Source organism: Euprymna scolopes, chromosome 10 (genome assembly GCF_053919585.1).
Source record: "Euprymna scolopes isolate OS-2025 chromosome 10, ASM5391958v1, whole genome shotgun sequence".
Taxonomy (NCBI): domain Eukaryota; kingdom Metazoa; phylum Mollusca; class Cephalopoda; order Sepiida; family Sepiolidae; genus Euprymna; species Euprymna scolopes.
Window position 1 is genome coordinate 32,804,516 of NC_136491.1, and position 18,700 is coordinate 32,823,215.

General features: G+C 35.5%; 1 protein-coding gene across 1 annotated transcript in view; it reads right to left on the reverse strand.

Annotated features, from left to right (window-relative positions):
* Positions 1-5,592: 5,592 nt before the first annotated feature.
* The window catches only part of LOC145286386 (chitin synthase chs-2-like), a 74,625-nt gene continuing 61,517 nt past the window's right edge, over positions 5,593-18,700 (reverse strand). Inside the window, exons 13-15 of the mRNA XM_080135314.1 lie at positions 13,054-13,451; positions 8,234-8,996; positions 5,593-7,088 (exon numbers count right to left, since the gene is read on the reverse strand). Coding sequence (XP_079991440.1) covers positions 5,593-7,088; positions 8,234-8,996; positions 13,054-13,451 — 2,657 coding nt within the window. The remainder of the gene's footprint in view (positions 7,089-8,233; positions 8,997-13,053; positions 13,452-18,700) is intronic.

Consider the following 18,700-nt stretch of genomic DNA (forward strand, 5'->3'; position numbering starts at 1 on the left):
CAAAATATGTAAAACTTTTGTACACATTTAAAAATATTTTTTTCAAAAATAACACTTGATTATTTCTTGCATAAAATGATAAATAAAATCTTTTTATTTCATTGTTTTGGATTTGTTTTTAGCATTGGAAAAATATATTACTTTTTGAAAAAAATATTGCTTTGTTTAAATTTTTTTTAGAAAAATAGAATAAAATATCTTTTTTTTCACTAATGTTTTTTTTGTATTATTAAAATATATTATTAAAAATGTCCGGTTTAGTAAGCGACATTTTTTTTTTATATAATGCGTTTGTTTTTTAATCTTACTTCGTTTGCTGCGGACTTATAGTCAGATATTCTGATACACCATTTATCAGCCTAAAAAAAACCCCTTAAAACTTGCTGTTGCGAAAGTGCGATTTTAACCTTTGGCCAAAAGTTAGAATAATAAACAACAAACAAATTAAATCAGTGAACAATTTATTCGAATAAACAATACGAACATATAATCATATGAAGACATTTTCTCTTTTGTGAGTGTTACGATAAATGAACATCACACCAAATAATGAGGGTCAAAGAGGATGGAAAGACCGAGAAGAGAAAGCACTAGCCAGACCTCTGCTGGTTGAGTGCGGAGAATACTGGGACCTTAGAGAAGCTTAGTGCCATCCAAAGTTCAGTTAAGACAGATGGTCGCCGCCAACGAGAAATCAATGGTAAGCGGCTGTTGCGATAACGCAAATTCTTTTGCAAAGTGTATCGAAAGAAATGGAGATTACTAGAAGTCTGTGGAGACTTGTTGTCACTCAAACTCCAGGGAACACCACAAATTGTCCTTAAAGAGCAAGGTTTGATGATGGCCTGTGTGGCTACTCAAAGTGAGTAAACAACAACAACAACAACAACAACAGCAGTAGCAGCAGCAGCAAGAACAACAACAGCAACAACAACAACAACAGCAACAGAAACAGAAACAGAAACAACAACAACAACAGCAACAACAGAAACAACAACAACAACAACAACAGAAACAACAGAAACAACAACAACAAACACAACAGTAACAACAACAACAGCAACGACAACAGCAACGACGACAACAACAACAATAATAATAATAATAATAACAACAACAACAACAACAACAGCAACAACAACAACAACAACAACAATAATAATAATAATAAAAACAACAACAACAACAACAACAACAAAAACAGCAACAACAACAACAAAAACAACAGTAGAAACAACAACAACAACAACAACAACAACAGAAACAGCAACAAAAACAGAAACAACAACAACAACAACAACAGTAACAATAACAAAAAACAGCCACAATAACAAAAACAGCAGCAACAACAACAACAACAGGAGCAACCACAACAGCAACGACAACAGCAACAGTAACAACAACAATAATAACAACAACAGCAACGACAACAACATCACCTACAACAACAACAACAACAGCAACAACAACCACAAAAGCAACAACAACAGAAACAAAAACAATAAAAACAGCAACAACAACTACGACAGCAACAACAACAACAGCAACAGCAACAACAACAGCAACAGAAACAATAAAAACAGCAACAGCAACTACGACAACAACAACAACAGCAACAACAACAGCAACAACAACAACAACAAAAACAACAGCAACAACAAAATCAACAACAAAAACAACAAACGCAACAACAAAAACAACAACAACAGCAACAAAAAAACAACAACAACAAACGCAACAACAACAGCAACAGCAGCAACAACAGCAACAACAGCAACAGCAACAACAACAACAACAACAACAACAGCAACAGCAACAGCAACAACAACAACATCAACAACAACAGCAAATACAACAACAAATTCCCAAAAGTTGTAGAGTTGTGAGGAAATAAAGATGTTTTATTAGAATATAAATTACATCATATCTTTTTGAAATACATATTGATGTCTAAAAAATATGACTTTAAAAAAAACTTACTCTCTTCACGACACTATAACTTTTTGAATTTCAAACGACTTTCTCGTTCTGAAATTTAACAAAGTCAAACTTTTCATAACAACTATATTTTCAAATATTATACTGGTATTTTATTTTTCTTCAATTGATCCACCCAGAAGAAATCTTACAATACAGACGAAACGTTCATGGACACATGACTTCATTTGTTCCCTTTTTTGTCTCTCTCTCCCTCTCTCTTTCTCTTTATATATATATATATATATATATATATATATATATATATATATATATATATATATATATATACCCAAATACGATGTCCAGCATGTTAAAAATATAACATTTGTTGTAAAAATCTAATGGATAAACATCTTAAGAAGTTGATGGGGCCAGGATATTTTTATGGAAACATAAATCGTAAAATTGCCTACTCATCAATGAAACAGATGTAATGGAAAAAAATCCAGGAAATAAACGAAGATTATAAAAAGAAAACATGAGTCTTTGAATTTACAACAAAATTTTACACTCAGAATCCAGATATTCCAGAATTGTCATTGGAATCTGCTTATCAGGAGATATGGGAATCCATCAAACAAATTACTTCTGGCAAGTCCCCATCACCAAAGGATCCAATTCCGCCTGAAGTGTACAAGCATGGTGGGCATGTGCTGGTAAAAAAGCTCCATGCTCTCTTTGTAAAGATATGGAAAGCAGGCCGAGTTCCACAGGACTACAAAGATGCCTGCATCAAACATCTCTACAAAAATAAGGGAGTCAAGAATGTCTGTGACAACCATCGGGGGATATCTCTGCTTTCAATTGCAGGAAAAATTCTGGCTAGGCTCATTCTAAACCGAATCATAAATCGTCTCGTTGATAAGGTGTATCCAGAGTCACAGTGTGGGTTTCGGTCGGGTCGCGGCACCATTGACATGATATTTTCCTTACGTCAGGTGGCAGAAAAGGTCCGTGAGAAAAATCAGGAATTGTATATGGTGTTTGTTGACCTGACGAAGGCATTCGACACTGTGAATCGCGATGCTCTTTGGAAAGTTTTAAGAAGGCTTGGTATTCCAGAAAACATGCTGAACGTGATCATTTCCTTTCACGAGGGGATGAAGGCCAGTGTTGTCTCAGATGGTATGATGTCTGGTCCATTTGATGTTACGAATGGGACCAAACAGGGATGTGTAATGGCGCCAGTCCTCTTTGCGCTCTTCTTTTCACTAATGCTGAAACATGCATTTGATGATTTGGACACTGGTGTCAAGTTTCAATTTCGGTCATCCGGTGGCTTATTTAACCATCAACGGTTTAAGGCCAAGACTCTTCTTCACACCGAAATTATTTGCGACTTGCTCTTCGCTGACGATGCCGCACTGGTAGCCACGTCCTTTAAGGAAGCCCAGGTTCTTCTTGATCGATTTTCAGCCGCGTGCAAGGCCTTTGGCCTGACAATTAGCATAAGGAAGACTGAGGTAGTGCATCAGCCACACCCTACCCCAAAGCAAGTTGAAGGCGTAAAGCAAAATCCACCAGAGTATAGATTTCTTGCGCATGATATCAATTAAACGGTAAAAGGATCAGTGAGGTTTTTGAAAATAATAATAAACATCTTTTTCATTTCCCCTTCCCCCATCCCACCTAACTTTTGGTTTTATGGCATAAGGTACTTGAGAATTTAGTTTTCTTGTCTTAGAGTCTGTAAGTTAAGAACCTTAGCTATGGTCAACTAAGTACTGACCGGTGCCTTTTAACCTACCTCCACCCACACATACACGCAACATACATACAACACACACATACACAGACACCGCCACACACACACACACACACACACACACACACACACACACACACACACACACACACACACACACACACACACATATTAATACATATATTCAAAAGCGAATCCATGCTGTACGCTATTTATTTTATTTACTGAAACTAGACAATAACTCTGAAACTACGCAGGAATAAAGTAAAAATTACATTAAGGTAAATAAACCAAAACAAAAAATAAATAAAATTAAATAAATCTTCAAAGACCTCACTGATCCTTTTACCGTTTTTTATGACTCCCACCCAGATTGTATTCTAACTTGATAAACGAAATAGAAAAATGTATTTGGTGGAAATATCACTTTTGACGGTAATTCTTGGCCTGAAGACGTAATCCCCCAACGTGGGTGATTACAGAAACATGTATGCACATATGTAGCCATTAATGTTTGTATAAATAAAATTAATATATATATATATATTATGTTGACACACTGGTTCTCGTCAGATCACTAAAGTTAAGCAACGTTGAGCCTGGCTAGGTATTGTAGGCACTGTATGTGATATTCGCTCATCTCGGTATTGTCTTTAGTCGTCCTGAACCTTTACTTGCCACTGGTATTTTACTCAGGAGAGATGTAGTTAGAGATTGCGCAACTCTTGCCGTAAAATTCCACGCGCAGACAACCTTACAGTGGGTATCCATAGTCTATCAAGACTGAAGGAAGCTACCATATATATATAATTATAGAAAAGACACACACACGTACACACACACACGCAAACACATACACACGAACACACATACACGAACGCACACATATCAAGGAGATATACAGGAAAAAAAGCTTTAGTAAAAGAAGATGATCAACAGTTTTAGTATATTGATGATTTTTCTGTACATAAAAAGATGGTTTAGCATTAAATGCCTGTATGGACATCAGTGGCGTAGCTAGAGTAAATGTCACTCAGGGCGGTCTGCTCGAATGTCATCCCCAATGACATTGCGTCACTCCTCCTTTGCTGTCAATCGGACCGCCTCCTTAGATACGACACTGTATATATATATATATTAATCCACATACAGTACTGTTTCGCAGCTCATCAGTGCGGCTAGACAGGCAACTGCCCCAAGCCAGGATCGAAACCTGACCGCCCAAATGACAGTCAAGGCTTCTCACCATTACGCTATACGCTGCTGTGTGGGTAATGGATTTAACGATATATATATATATATATATATATATATATTTTTTATATATATATATATATATATATATATATATATATATATATCTATCGTTAAATCCATTACCCACACAGCAGCGTTTAGCGTAATGGTGAGAATATATATATATATATATATATATATATATATATATATATATATATATATATATATATATATATATATATATATAAATCCTTTCTCCAATTATTCTTTACAGTTAAAAAAAAGTGAAATGAATGTCATCAAATGATTTCAAAGTAAAAACTACAAAAAATACAGGGTTTAGAGTTTTCAATAAACATCGGCAAAAAAATATTCGTCAGTTACTAGTTTAAAGAATATAACAGTTATTAATATTTTAGAAAATATTAAAAACTTAAACACTTTACATAATATATGATAAATATATCCTATTTTCAGACTATTTTCGCACCTTAGCCTGGCTAAAAAATTTTCTTGGGGTGACATTGTGTCATTCCTTTTTTGCTGTCACCCGGGGCGGACCGCCTCCTCACCCCCCGCTCTCTAGCTACGCCACTGATGGACATGTAATAAATTGATTGATTGTTAGTCTACTATAATACATAATATCCAGAATGCATTATCGCATCTTATTGCGATGAAACTTTTTCGGATGAATGAAAACTTTCTTCATCTTCAGAACTGTTCGATTCCGACGAAGGTGCATCTATACCTTCAAAATAATGGTTGATCAGTTGTATATCGCTATCCGTCCGACTGGTGTCGCTTAATCCACCCTCGCATAACGGACTTCCGGTTACAAGTCGATCTCCCCCATCATGGATCGAACTTGACTCAAGGGTACTCGTTTTACTATGCTCTCCACTGCTGACTGCACCGTCAAAACTCGGCCTCGTCACCATAATCGTAGTTTCGCTTCTATTTTCTTCCTGTCTGCCATTTTGTTCTCTAGCGTTACTTCCGGTCTCGCTGTAGGGACCAGTGTTTCTTTTGAGCGCTTCTTCTTCGTTTATCATCTTGAGTGCCTTGACCTGTTTCTGGTTGGTAAATACCGCAGAGTCACCTGTTAAGTCTTTCAGCTGGCCGCTCGTCTCCTCATCGCCGCTACGCAGTGCATATGCCTGCTCTTGTCGAGTTTGTTGTTTTTGTTTCTCCCTTTTCCATTTCTCGCCTATGAATTCCGCTTTGCTCAACACGGCCTCTTTATCGTCTTTTAGTTTTGCGAGGGCGTATAACGACTGCTTCTTCTTTAGTTTTAAGCTTCCTTTCGGGTTTCCTTTCCGACTTTTCCGGCTGAAAGATTTCTTTTTGGATCTTTCATCTGAGCCGTGAGCCTCGTCATCGCTTTCAGTCTGACGGAGATCGTCGGCTAGTTTCATGAAGTTCATAACGAACTTGTGACCCAGGTCATTACTGGCGTCTTGATTGACCTTCTTGTTGTGCACTATTTTCATGACCGTTTTACGCCGTTTCACGCGCGGCACTTCATCCGCCCAGCTGTCCTCTTCGTCGACGCTATCCAGAGTTGCAGTAGAAACCACCGATTTAGTATCATCGTCGTCCCGACTCTCGCCCTGTAGTTCTCGAACAAGCTGGATTTTACTTTGGATATCCATGGACGCAATTTCTTTTTGGTTCAACCGGAGACAATTGATGTCTGTGGATGCAATGATATGATGAAGTGTCCCCAGTCGATGGAAAATCATTGAGAGGAATTGGATCGTCAGCGCAAGACCAAATATTATCATAAAAAGTAAGGAAATCGGTTCAATGGTTAGCTGAACCCCGGATCTTGATTTACAAGGAAGGGGAATCGCTAATCCTTTACCCTGGCTCTCGGAGTTAATCAACTGAAGCGTGAAAATAACTACAATGAAAAGTCCGTTGACAATAAAAAAGAAAAGACAGACTTGATTGCGTAAAGTGTTTAAGTCTTCTTCGATTTTTTCCTGTTTCTTTTCATCTTTATCGATCGGGTGCAAGTATCTGGCGATCAGGTCTTCCCAAAATTCCCATTCATTCCGGTTGATATATCGGATCTTTTTCGATTGAAGATCAGGGTCCTGCTGCCACCATCGATTCCCTTCACTTTGCAGAGAAAATTTTCGTATAGGTGGAACTTTATCTGTGGTAAAAAAAATGTAAATAAAAGAAGCATAAATTATTATATAACGATGTGCCCTCTGGAAGGCAGATTAATAAATACGATTAATGTTTAACAAAATCTCAGTCAATGCAAGATTAATCATCTATTTGGTTACTGATTTATATTTCAACATCTTGGAACACCTTGCATAAAGGTCCATGTTTGTTTAGTGGTTATAGAAGTCAATGTGCCATCGATTAGAACATTCAAATGAGTTTCAATGAGGTTTAAATTTACACGGAATCTAAAGATCATATTGAAATCCTTCTTTAAATCAATCTGGGGTCACTAAGGGCAATTCTCGGTTAGGTTAATGTGATCTAATTATGGAAAAAACAGTAAAGATCACTGCCAATAGTTTATAATTTATTTATTTAGGGCTTCTAATTCATTGATATGCAAACTAGTTTGTTTGGTTTTTCAACAGAGCTCGCCATTCTATATACTGCCTTCACAGTAACTAAAGAACTTCATCTACCCCTTCCCTGCATGGTAACACTCTTGAATATCAGAGCGAGGCTAACAGGTGCTACACCTTGCCTAATGGTGATCTGAAACTGTGCAAGCAACACTTGGGTATTATACATACCCGCTCATCTGAATACATACAGCGCCAAGTCATCCCAAATGGTTATCCATCTGGTACTGGTCAGGATCATTGTTGCTTAATTTCGGCGATTCCAAGAGACCTGCTGGATCAACATGATTATGCCAGGAGCTAACAACGAGTAAAATATACAGAAGGTATCTCTCTTCTACTCTATTGTAAAATATTATTGTAGGAACTACAAGTCACAGAATAATACAATATACAAAGCACCTCTGTAAATAGATGACTTTGTCTGACAGTCAGAGGGAGAAAGGATTAGGAGAATTTGAAATTAATCCTCGACCTTATCTATCTATCTATCTATCTATCTATCTATCTATCTATCTATCTATCCATCTATCTATCTATCTATCATCTATCTATCTATCCATCTATCCATCTATCTATCTATCCATCTATCTATCTATCTATCTATCCATCCATCTATCTATCTATCTATCTATCTATCCATCTATCTATCTATCTATCTATCTATATCTGATACACCTGACACAAAATGGTTTTGTATACTTACCATTAGTTTCGGCTTCTATGTTTGTAAATCCCCCTTTTACGCATGCATCATTTTCATTTTCAATTTCATTACTTCCGTGTTCTTTACCATTCTTCGGTTCCAAAATCGGGACAGCTTTATGATTTTTCGGAAACGGGCCTCCATCGGGTATCGACACCTCTTCTATGCTCACACATTCGGTCCCTTCGGAATCAAGTGCATGAATCGATCGTTCGATCCGTTCCAATTTATCCATGATCGCGTCCATCTTAACGTCAGATCCGGCGGTTGGCTTCGGACAGCACATGCACTTGCAGAGGTTGCCAAACGAGAAGGCGTAATCACTGGTCTCGTTAGAGATCGCAGATTGGGAACCAGTCTTGCGATTCAGGAAAGAAAACCATTTCTGATCTCTCCAACTGGGGCTTCCCCTTTGTTTCTCCTGTGCCATACCGCTTTCCGTATTACTGTTTTTGGCGTCAGTACCGTCAGCTCGCTTAGTTTCTCGCGTGCCCCAAGACACGATATTCAAGTTACAGACTGCGTACAAAATCATTAGCATACTGGTGCTGGGAACAGTCAGAAAGTAAAGGGGACCGTGCAGTAGATTAATGAACTCTTGAGGATGCAGAATTCCGGCCACCAGGAAGATGGAAACCATGAAGATGAAGAATATGGTGGTCGGAGAACAGATGCCCTCGTTGGTCATTTGCAGAGCGAGACCAATTAAGACGAGCATCATCACCAACGTATAAATGCATGACATTACGGCTGATACCATGAGCTGAAGAGAGAAAGAAAAAGACTTTCATTTTTAAATGAATACAAGAGAAAAAAAAAAAACGGCACTCAGGAGAGCGCATACATTCGCCAACCCTTAACATGAAAACTAAAGTATATTAAAATCAAAGCGTATAATTAAAATTAAAAATAAACAAATACAACTAGAATAGATATATATATTATATTTTAATTTAATTTTTTTTGTTCTTACTGTTTAAAAAAAAAAGAAAGAAAAAAAAAGATATGCAAATTCAGTTTCCTGCCACGTGATTTTGCATGTGTTCCTTTTTCTTTAAAAGACTGGGCTCTTTCTCTCTTGCTTTAGTAGTGAATTTTGTTCAATAAAGCCTTGGAAAGAGGTTTTGTTTTACGTCTTCATTTACTTACAACAGTACAATATACTCATACAATGCTCATCGCGTATCTTTATATATAAGAAAATAGGAGAATACTCTTTTTGCACCATTTTTATGTACTCCTTACGAAGATAAAAACCAAGATATAATGATACTAAACGTTACGTTTGAAACATTTATTCTATTTTCAATCAAAATATATTACCGAAAGGCACTCATCCAAGACTAAGTAAACTGGTTTCCTCCGAACGAGGAAGTTTTATGGGAATATTAAATTAATAAGCGATTTTTAGTCGTTCGTATATTACCGTCAGGGTAGACGACGTTAGGTTTTTGCAATTTTTACAGAAAGGTGTCAACGTCCTCTCAGGTATACTATCTGGTATTGATCAACGTTGCTTAACATCGGCATTCTAACGAGAACCGGTGTGTCAACGTGATTGTGCCGTGTATATCAGATGCATGGATTTTGATCCCGAAAATATCTCAAATATAAGACCCAAGTTTAAGGCAACGTCTGAAACTGGCCTGATCGATATCCAATGATTATGGATCAAATTCAATGCAAATCGTAAACTAAACGTTTAGGTTTCGATTCTCGGTGGTGGCGCACGAGTCATTTCTTTAAAACTTTTTAAATCATTACTATACGTTGAGTCTGATATAATATAATAATAAATACAAAATTTGCATTAATCAAAAGATCATATTTTAGCCTAGTAAGGCATCCTGCTCGTATATATGTATATAATATATATATATATATATATTTATATATATATATATATATATATATATATATATAGATAGATAGATATAGATATGTGTGTGTGTGTACTTTCTAATAACATTGAAATTACCTAGACAATTTTTGGTCTAAACATTTGCAATCGTACATCAAGTGTATTCACACATAGTGCAAGTTATGAACAGTACATAGGGCCCGAACAAAGTCGGCTGAACTGCTAGTATATATATATATATATATATATATATATATATATATATATATATGTATATAAAATAACATTTTCTACTTTAAATATAATTTAAAATGATGCATAAAATAGCAAAAGAAAAACAAATATCTTCAACGTTAACAAAACAAATCAACTATTTTCACGTGTGGATTAAAACGTTAATGTACGTTTTATTTATTTCAGACCCATTTTTGAGGTAGCATTTAAAAAATTTGTGTGTTTGTATTACATCCGCATCTATGCTTGTTTCATGCACATATGTATTACGTACACACTTCATTGTCATTGGGAGAGTAAAATATGGCATGTCACACACTGGCCTTATGAACGCGTTGGGTGTGTGTGGGTGTATTTAAGCACATGCAATTCTACACCCTACCCCATCCCGCTTTTCAGACGTTGGTTGATGACATTATTTGAAATTCTGTCGTTTTCACTCTCCGATTCTCTGAGTCTCAATTCGGTCGCTACCGCTATATTTAAACATTCTTTGTTCTCTCTAAAATTGATCTCTTTTGACATTGGACAATTATGTCATTCTTTGACGCCCGAGACAATTATTATTTTACATTCCTATTTGCCTTTAAATTCTTAGTTTGTATCCATTTTTTTTTCAAATTTCTATATTCTTAACCCGTCGATGCGTTTATAGTTCGCTGTATCAATTGTATGTTTATCTATTTAACCCTACTCGCTCACTGGTCCTGGATATGACCTTAAACTATATCCGATGGTAAGGCCCCAGCTTGCGGGCTTGGGGAGTGTGGAGCCACCCTTTAATTGCCATTGCTCCCAGGTACACTCTGACTCGAACTGGTAGTACCTGTTAGGGTCCCAACTATGGGTTAAATAGAAATCGACTTAAAAAAAACAAACAAATATACTCTATTAAAAAATTGTTCTTCAAAATCACCGGATTCGGCATTAAATAACCTGAAAAGGGTTGATATGCCGTAAAACAAAAACAACCGACCAACCAACCTACTCGCTCACTGCCGTAGAACCCCAATCGTTATAGTAAAAGAAAGTAACCATTTTCGTAGTAGTATTTGGTTGTTTTGGTTGTTTTTGTTTACGGCATACATACCTTTTTTTTTTAATTTACTTAATATTACTGAAAAAAGTTTTTATGCTACGATGTTTTCGATATCTCCAAACATTTATTTATGATGTTTGGTTTGGTTGTATTCTTTTTACGAAATAGCAATTGGTTGTTTTGTAGTGGAAAATTGTTTTATTATGGATTTCGTTTTTCGGACTCATTTCCTCATCTTCGGTGTTTTTTCCACTACGTTTCGGCCATATCATCCTTCGACTTTCTTCAGGTGTATCTCGAACTCGAGAACTGTTTTTTTTTTTTTTTGGAATTTCGAACCCAACCTTTCATTGTTACGGGGGTACCATGATCTCGTTCCATTCAGGCCGTCCCTGCTGCTACCGCTTAATGCTGTTGCTGCTGCGTCTATCGCTGTCGCTGCCATTGTGTTGTCACTGCTTTCGCTCAGGATTGAACTCAGCACCTTGGAGACTTGCAATGTCTGTTCCAACGTCTTAGTCGCCTCGGCCATGACACATGAAGAGGGCCGAAGGATGATACGGCCGAAACGTAGTGGAAAAAACCACCAAAGATGAGGCAGTAAGTCCGAAAAAAGAAATCCATAATGAAATCACCTCATCCCAAAACTATAGACAATGGAAAATTGTTCTGTTTTCTTTCCAAATTAGTACATAAAATAACTCCGATGCAACCTGGCCTAGTTGACACCTAAAGAATAAATAATTTCTTTTAAATTCATATATTATGTACACAGGACAATCCCGATAAAGAATATATCAACTTTGTGAGTATTTGTTTTGTATTTTTTTTGTCTTGTTTGTCGGGAGTATTTGCGTTGAGAAGGTACAGGTGCTTGTAGTTCGTCACAGCATTCACCATTAAAATACTTGTAGAACAGGCAGAGGGATGCAACATCTCGTCAATGAGACAGAGGATGAAGTTTAGATGACAGTTCAGAACCTATCAGGTTGACAACTCTCTTTTGAACCCTGTCCAGGAGTGAGAAACTAGTAGTAGACGCACCAGCCCAAATATGACAACAGTACTCCATACATGGGCGAATGGTGGCCTTATAGAGGTACAGGATACTTTCAAGCATAAGTAGCTTTCTAGCACGGTAGAGAGAGCCTACCTTCTTCGCAGCAGCCTTGGCAATGCTCCCAATGTATCTATTCCCGATCGTGAGTAACTGTGAACGTTAGGCCGTATATAAGAGGCGTTCAAAAAGTAATTTCTCCTATTTTTTATTCTGCCCGAATAAATCAGAGGGATTGCACATTGCATTGTTATGATGACTGAACTCATGCATTCAACAATTGGATGGTTTTCATCTTTATGTTGCAGATATTGACGATGTGAAACTCTAAAAATAAACCCCTTTAATAATAATACTTAAAAAATTATCCTCTGACGAAACCTAGCCAAGTTGATTCCCAGTTAATGAATATTAAAAAAAAATAGATATTATTTCTACAAGACATCGTCAATCAAATATATAATAACTTTGTGGTTGTTTGTTTTGTAATTTTTTACTTTTAATTTACCTATACAAATACGCGCACACTTAGACAACTCGACTTTATTTAACAGATTCCAGAATCCGTTTTTATTTATAGTTTTTACTTCAAATAGCTGTCACCGAACACGTTGAAGGGTGATACTTACTTGCATTTCGGATGTAAACAGGAAACAGCCGACCACAAAACAAATGAGGGGGATAAGGTTCATGACAAGCGATTCGATTAGGGTAATCGACGGGAAAGCCGTGCTGACGGCACCGACAATCAGCAAGAAAATAGTGCCCGGCGTCAAAATGGCCGACACGAACAGCATAAGTTGGTAGAAAATGTACAAGCCGGAAATGTTCTCGTTGACGCGTATCACGTGGCGCCAATCTTGCAACAGATCCATAATGTTAGCCATTGTCGATGGTGACCAGCGTCGACGTTGGTTGAAAAATTCGTTGAAGCCTTCGGGTGCGAATGTCATGGCATCGGAAGCAGCACAATATTCGACCCGGTAACCTTGCTGCAAGAGGAGTGTAGACAACCACCGGTCCTCTCCTGCGGAAGACAAAAAAATGAAGAGACTGGTTACTAATGTCGTAGGTTACGTCCAACTTTGAAGATTATATCTCTTGGTTGTTAACTCTCCAGCATATAACTTCGTATACAGCTTATTGTTTCGGAAGGAGAGGAGATCGATTGTCTTTGTTATTATTATTAATATTATTATTAGTAGTATTATTATTATATATTATCTATTATTTATCGTAATCGCACGTGTGTCTATTCTTATTAATCGTAGTGTCTTTTATTAGTACGTCCCAATATGTACGCATGTAGCCGTGATCGCCTATTGATGTCTATGGATTTGGTAGATGTGGTCGTGTCACCTCTAGTGTATATATATATATATATATATATAATTATTTTTTTTTTTACTATAATAATTAAATACCTACAGACACTAGTGTTTCATCCTTTCGGGATTCTTCAGTGCAGGGTGTCACGATTACTACCAGTCGAACGATTCGAACCCCGCGACACGAGACATCTCTGGCTCGATTAGCGGAGGCCGTATCCATTCGGCTACCATTAATCATGTGAAATAGCGTTGAATTTTAAACATTTTTAATTTAAATGTTCATTACGTCAGACAGACAGTGATCAAATCGTTATACGATGATCTACGCATAAGAGCTAAATTGACCGACTTTTTAATTCAACAGAAAGTGCTCAACGATAAGAAACGTATTTCTTAAAGGGGCTGTCATAATTATTTTTTTTTTTTTTACTATAATAATTAAATACCTACAGACACTAGTGTTTCATCCTTTCGGGATTCTTCAGTGCAGGGTGTCACGATTACTACCAGTCGAACGATTCGAACCCCGCGACACGAGACATCTCTGGCTCGATTAGCGGAGGCCGTATCCATTCGGCTACCATTAATCATGTGAAATAGCGTTGAGGTCACCATATTTTTTCTGTTTCTTTTCATCTTGGTCTTCGTTGATCAGTTCTTCCTGTCACTGGTCGATGCTGTAAAGGAACATCTGATGAAAACATAACGCCGATTTTCTGGCATGGAGTCTTTATTTCGTCTACCAGTGAACGGGAAGAAGAGCATCGCATTGTCGACTTAAAATTTCTTGTGTTTTCTTTTTTTTTTTTGACTCATTCTGCGTCTCACGACACGTCGGTCTCGTCCAAAATCGGAAGGCAAACTCTCATGTCTGTTTCGCCCGGAAGGCAAATTGCTTGCATGCGAACGAAAAGCTATCTTTTCTCTTTTTTTATGCATCGTTTTCTTTCACACTACCTGAATGATACCCTAGTTGTAACCGCTGACCCTAGATACGGTGTTTGACATACGTCAACCTTAACACTTTGAACTCTTTTTGCACAAACCACTTTGCCAGCAAAATCAAAATTTCCAACATACTAGCGTAACCCGGGATAGATTATATATCATTATGAGCTAGGAATCATCTTAGCGGTATCGTATTCTAGAAATGGGATCTTTTTAGGAAAGAAACTTTGTTCATGGATATTCCATTTGGTTGTAGGTTTGAACAGGGAGAAAAGAAATCACTTTGCAGTAGTTTTAGATAGATGAATGTTTTACAAAGTACATCTTGAGATTGGAATTTAGTTGGGCACTTACCGTGAATATCACGATAGAGTAGAAAACGACTTACAACATCTCTTCTGTAAGAAAGGAATTGTAACGAAAAGAAAATGACCATCTCCACTTGACTGTGAAGCCAATTCTATATTCTTTCAATGCAGAAAAGTGTGATGTGAGAGATACCTTTCCTCATATGGCAGTAATAGAGGATTGTGTCGGAGGTGTGATACTTTCTGGAGCGGTAGAATGATGCAACTATTTTCTCAGGGAACTTTGCAAAATATTTGACACAAATCTACCCTCTTTCTTTCTTTTCCTTCTATCTTTTTTTATTGTGTTTATTTCATTTTCCGTTCCTGTTCACACAAGAGAAAGATTTTGTATAAAAGAATTACTATTTAAAATTTTGTTTCATTGTAGTCTGGCCTGATGACGTAGCATTTCTAATATATATATATATATATATATATATATATATATATATATATATATATATATATATAGTCTGTTTATTATACAACCATAATTAGTTACATATGTGCATACATGTTTCAGTGGAATCCCATTTCAAAGAAACCACTTCATCAGACAAAAAAAAGCGATATTGAAACAGGAGTCAAGGTTACGTTCGTATTTTATAAAGTATCCGGGTGCGGTGTATGCTGTGGAGAAAAAGGGGGTGCATACTTTCTGAATATGAGCAGTAGGGGATTTGGAGGGAGGTGCTGTGAAGGAAGAGAGTAGGGTGAGGATGAAATAAGAGAGGGAAGTACGATCCAATATGATCAACCTGTAGTAGCGGGGATGTATTGGTATAATTTTAAGTTGACGGTTGTTTATTGGTCTAAGTTTTCGCTTTGATCTAAAGTAATATTATACCCTCACCGCCGTTACATCCATATCTTACGTTTTTATAGTTATTTTTTCTTTTCTGGTAGAGACTTCATTATCCGTTTATTTTATTGATAAGCTCTATTTATTTATTTATTTATTTACTTTATTCCTCGCGTTTTATTATCCGTTCATTTGTTTCTAGTTTTCAAATTATTTATTTATCTATAACATATGTGTCCATATGATTAAATTAACAGCCAGTAAATAGATATACAAGCTTATTTATATGATTTAAATAAAGGTGGTATACTGGGAATAATATTTCCCACTACCGCGGTATCTGAAGTAATTACCACGGCAGAGGTTTTCATATCTATGTATAAAATTAATTTTGATGGTTGTCATTCTTTCATAGTATAAATATATTTTATAGGTTTACATGTTTCATTACAGATACAGGTTTTCCAGACAATATACATGCCAACATAATAACATGTACTTGCCTATATTGGTGGTATGTTCCGTTTCTAAAGTCCTCTAGTTAGAGTACTTAGTTATCGTTTGGGATCAATTATGTGGTTGGTTTCGTTACATAAGAAACCAATTTGGCTACCAGTATATATATATATATATATATATATATATATATATATATATATATATATATATATATATATATATATATATATATATATATATATCGTTTGTTTTTTGGGAAAAAGAAATCCAGTAGAGTGCTCAAGTAAAAGGAAAATCCGAAAAATAAGAGCGTATTTATATTTTGTATTTTGTGTACAGAAAGTTGTTAGATGAGACAAGTCATTGGCATCAGAGATGAGTATTGGCTGAAGAGAGCTTGATATGAATATCTAAAACGGTCCTAATTATCAGGCTTGAAACCGACGGTACCACTGATTTTTCTCATCTAACAACTTTCTGTACACAAAATACAAAATATAAATACGCTACTATATTTCGGATTTTCCTTTTAATATATATATATATATATATATATATATATATATATATATATATATATACGAGCAAACAGTTAATAAAACATGTTTAAAACACTTTGAAATGAGTTAAAAACATATTTAATCTGAAAAGGAAACACTAGATAAGTGGATAGTCCTTAATCCGCGGAGTTTCGAAGACATACTTTCCTTCTCATCAGAGTGTAGGAATTAGCAAAATGCGGGATTCAATTGTGCATGCAAAAGTATTTGATGAAACAACATTAAGTCAAAGATCTTACTTGAAAACAAAAAAGTGAAGAAGAGGGAATATGGTGAAGAAAAAGGTGATTACACATGAATGGATAGTCTGGTGGAAGATAAATAATCCAGTGACGGTAAAATCCAAGTATATAACTTCAAGAAAGTTTATTGAATTTCCATTTGCACAAGTAAAATCCAAAAATCCCGTAATTGGAAGAAGATGGTCCATAATGATCCAAAGGCAGAAATCCATATATATATATATATATATATATATATATATATAAATATATATATATATATATATATATATATATATATACTAGCTGGGCGCCCGGCGTTTCCCAGTCGTACAATTCGCTTAAACATGATATTTTCTTTTAATTTATGCAAATTGCGTATGTATTTCTATAGAATCAATCCTCTATTGATTATTATATATTACGAGGAATAATTTGTCCGGTCGACTAATTCGAGAAAAAAAAGAAAAGGAAAAGTAGAAAATATACGACAATGATAATGCAGTTTATCAAATTCCGTCCGTGTTTTTTTACAATATCACGTCAGCTGATATTTGGGCTTGACAATGAAGGCCCTGGAAATTCACTTCTAATTAATGTTTAGTTTTAAAATACGCAGAAATGATCTGGCATGATTTTAAATGGTAAATTGAATTCATTAATAAGAAAAAAATAAAATTGGTGAGGTACACCCGGATTGAACACGGGATCATTCGATCTGTTGTCGAATGCGGTACCACTGAGCAATTTTTCCAGATGTGAAGAACTCGGTTTTTTGTCTACGAAGAAATTATTTCCTGATATTTCTTGAGTGCAACCTAAAATATTCCTCTGTAAAGATTCTTTTATCACTAAGAAAGAAATGCTCTCTCTCTCTCTCTCTCTCTCTCTCTCTCTCTCTCTATCTCTCTCTCTCTCTCTGTCACACACACAAAGTGACTTATATATATGTATATATATATATATATATAACTTATAAAATTGCAATGGATATATATATATCCATTGCAATTTGATAATCATATATATATATATATATATTTATATATATATATATATATATAAATATATATAACTTATAAAATTGCAATGGAACTTTAATATAAATTTCAAACAAAATAAATATCTATTTATTTTGTAACACTGCGTTGTTTTGGCTTCAAACGTATATAATACGCATCTTATTTAATTCAAATTCAATAAGCGCTTCTAAGGAACAAAATTTCAACGTGAATCTCGCGTGACCAAACGCACCGTTCCGAGACTTAAAAAAACTATCGTTAAAACACCCGGCTAATTCTCTGCTCCAACAACAACATGACAAAAAAAGACATACTGAACATGAAGTTTTCCTTCGAAATATATTTATGACTTTAACATGAATTTAAAAAAAAAAAATATCTGTTTATTTTGTAACACGGCGCTGTTTTGGCTTCAAACGCATATAATACGTAGCTTATTTATATAACTTATAGCTTATATATATATATATATATATATATATATATATATATATATATATATATATATATATATAAATATATTATTATACTGTTGGTAGAATATTTCAGTAACTCATAACAACAACACAATATGTCATTCCAA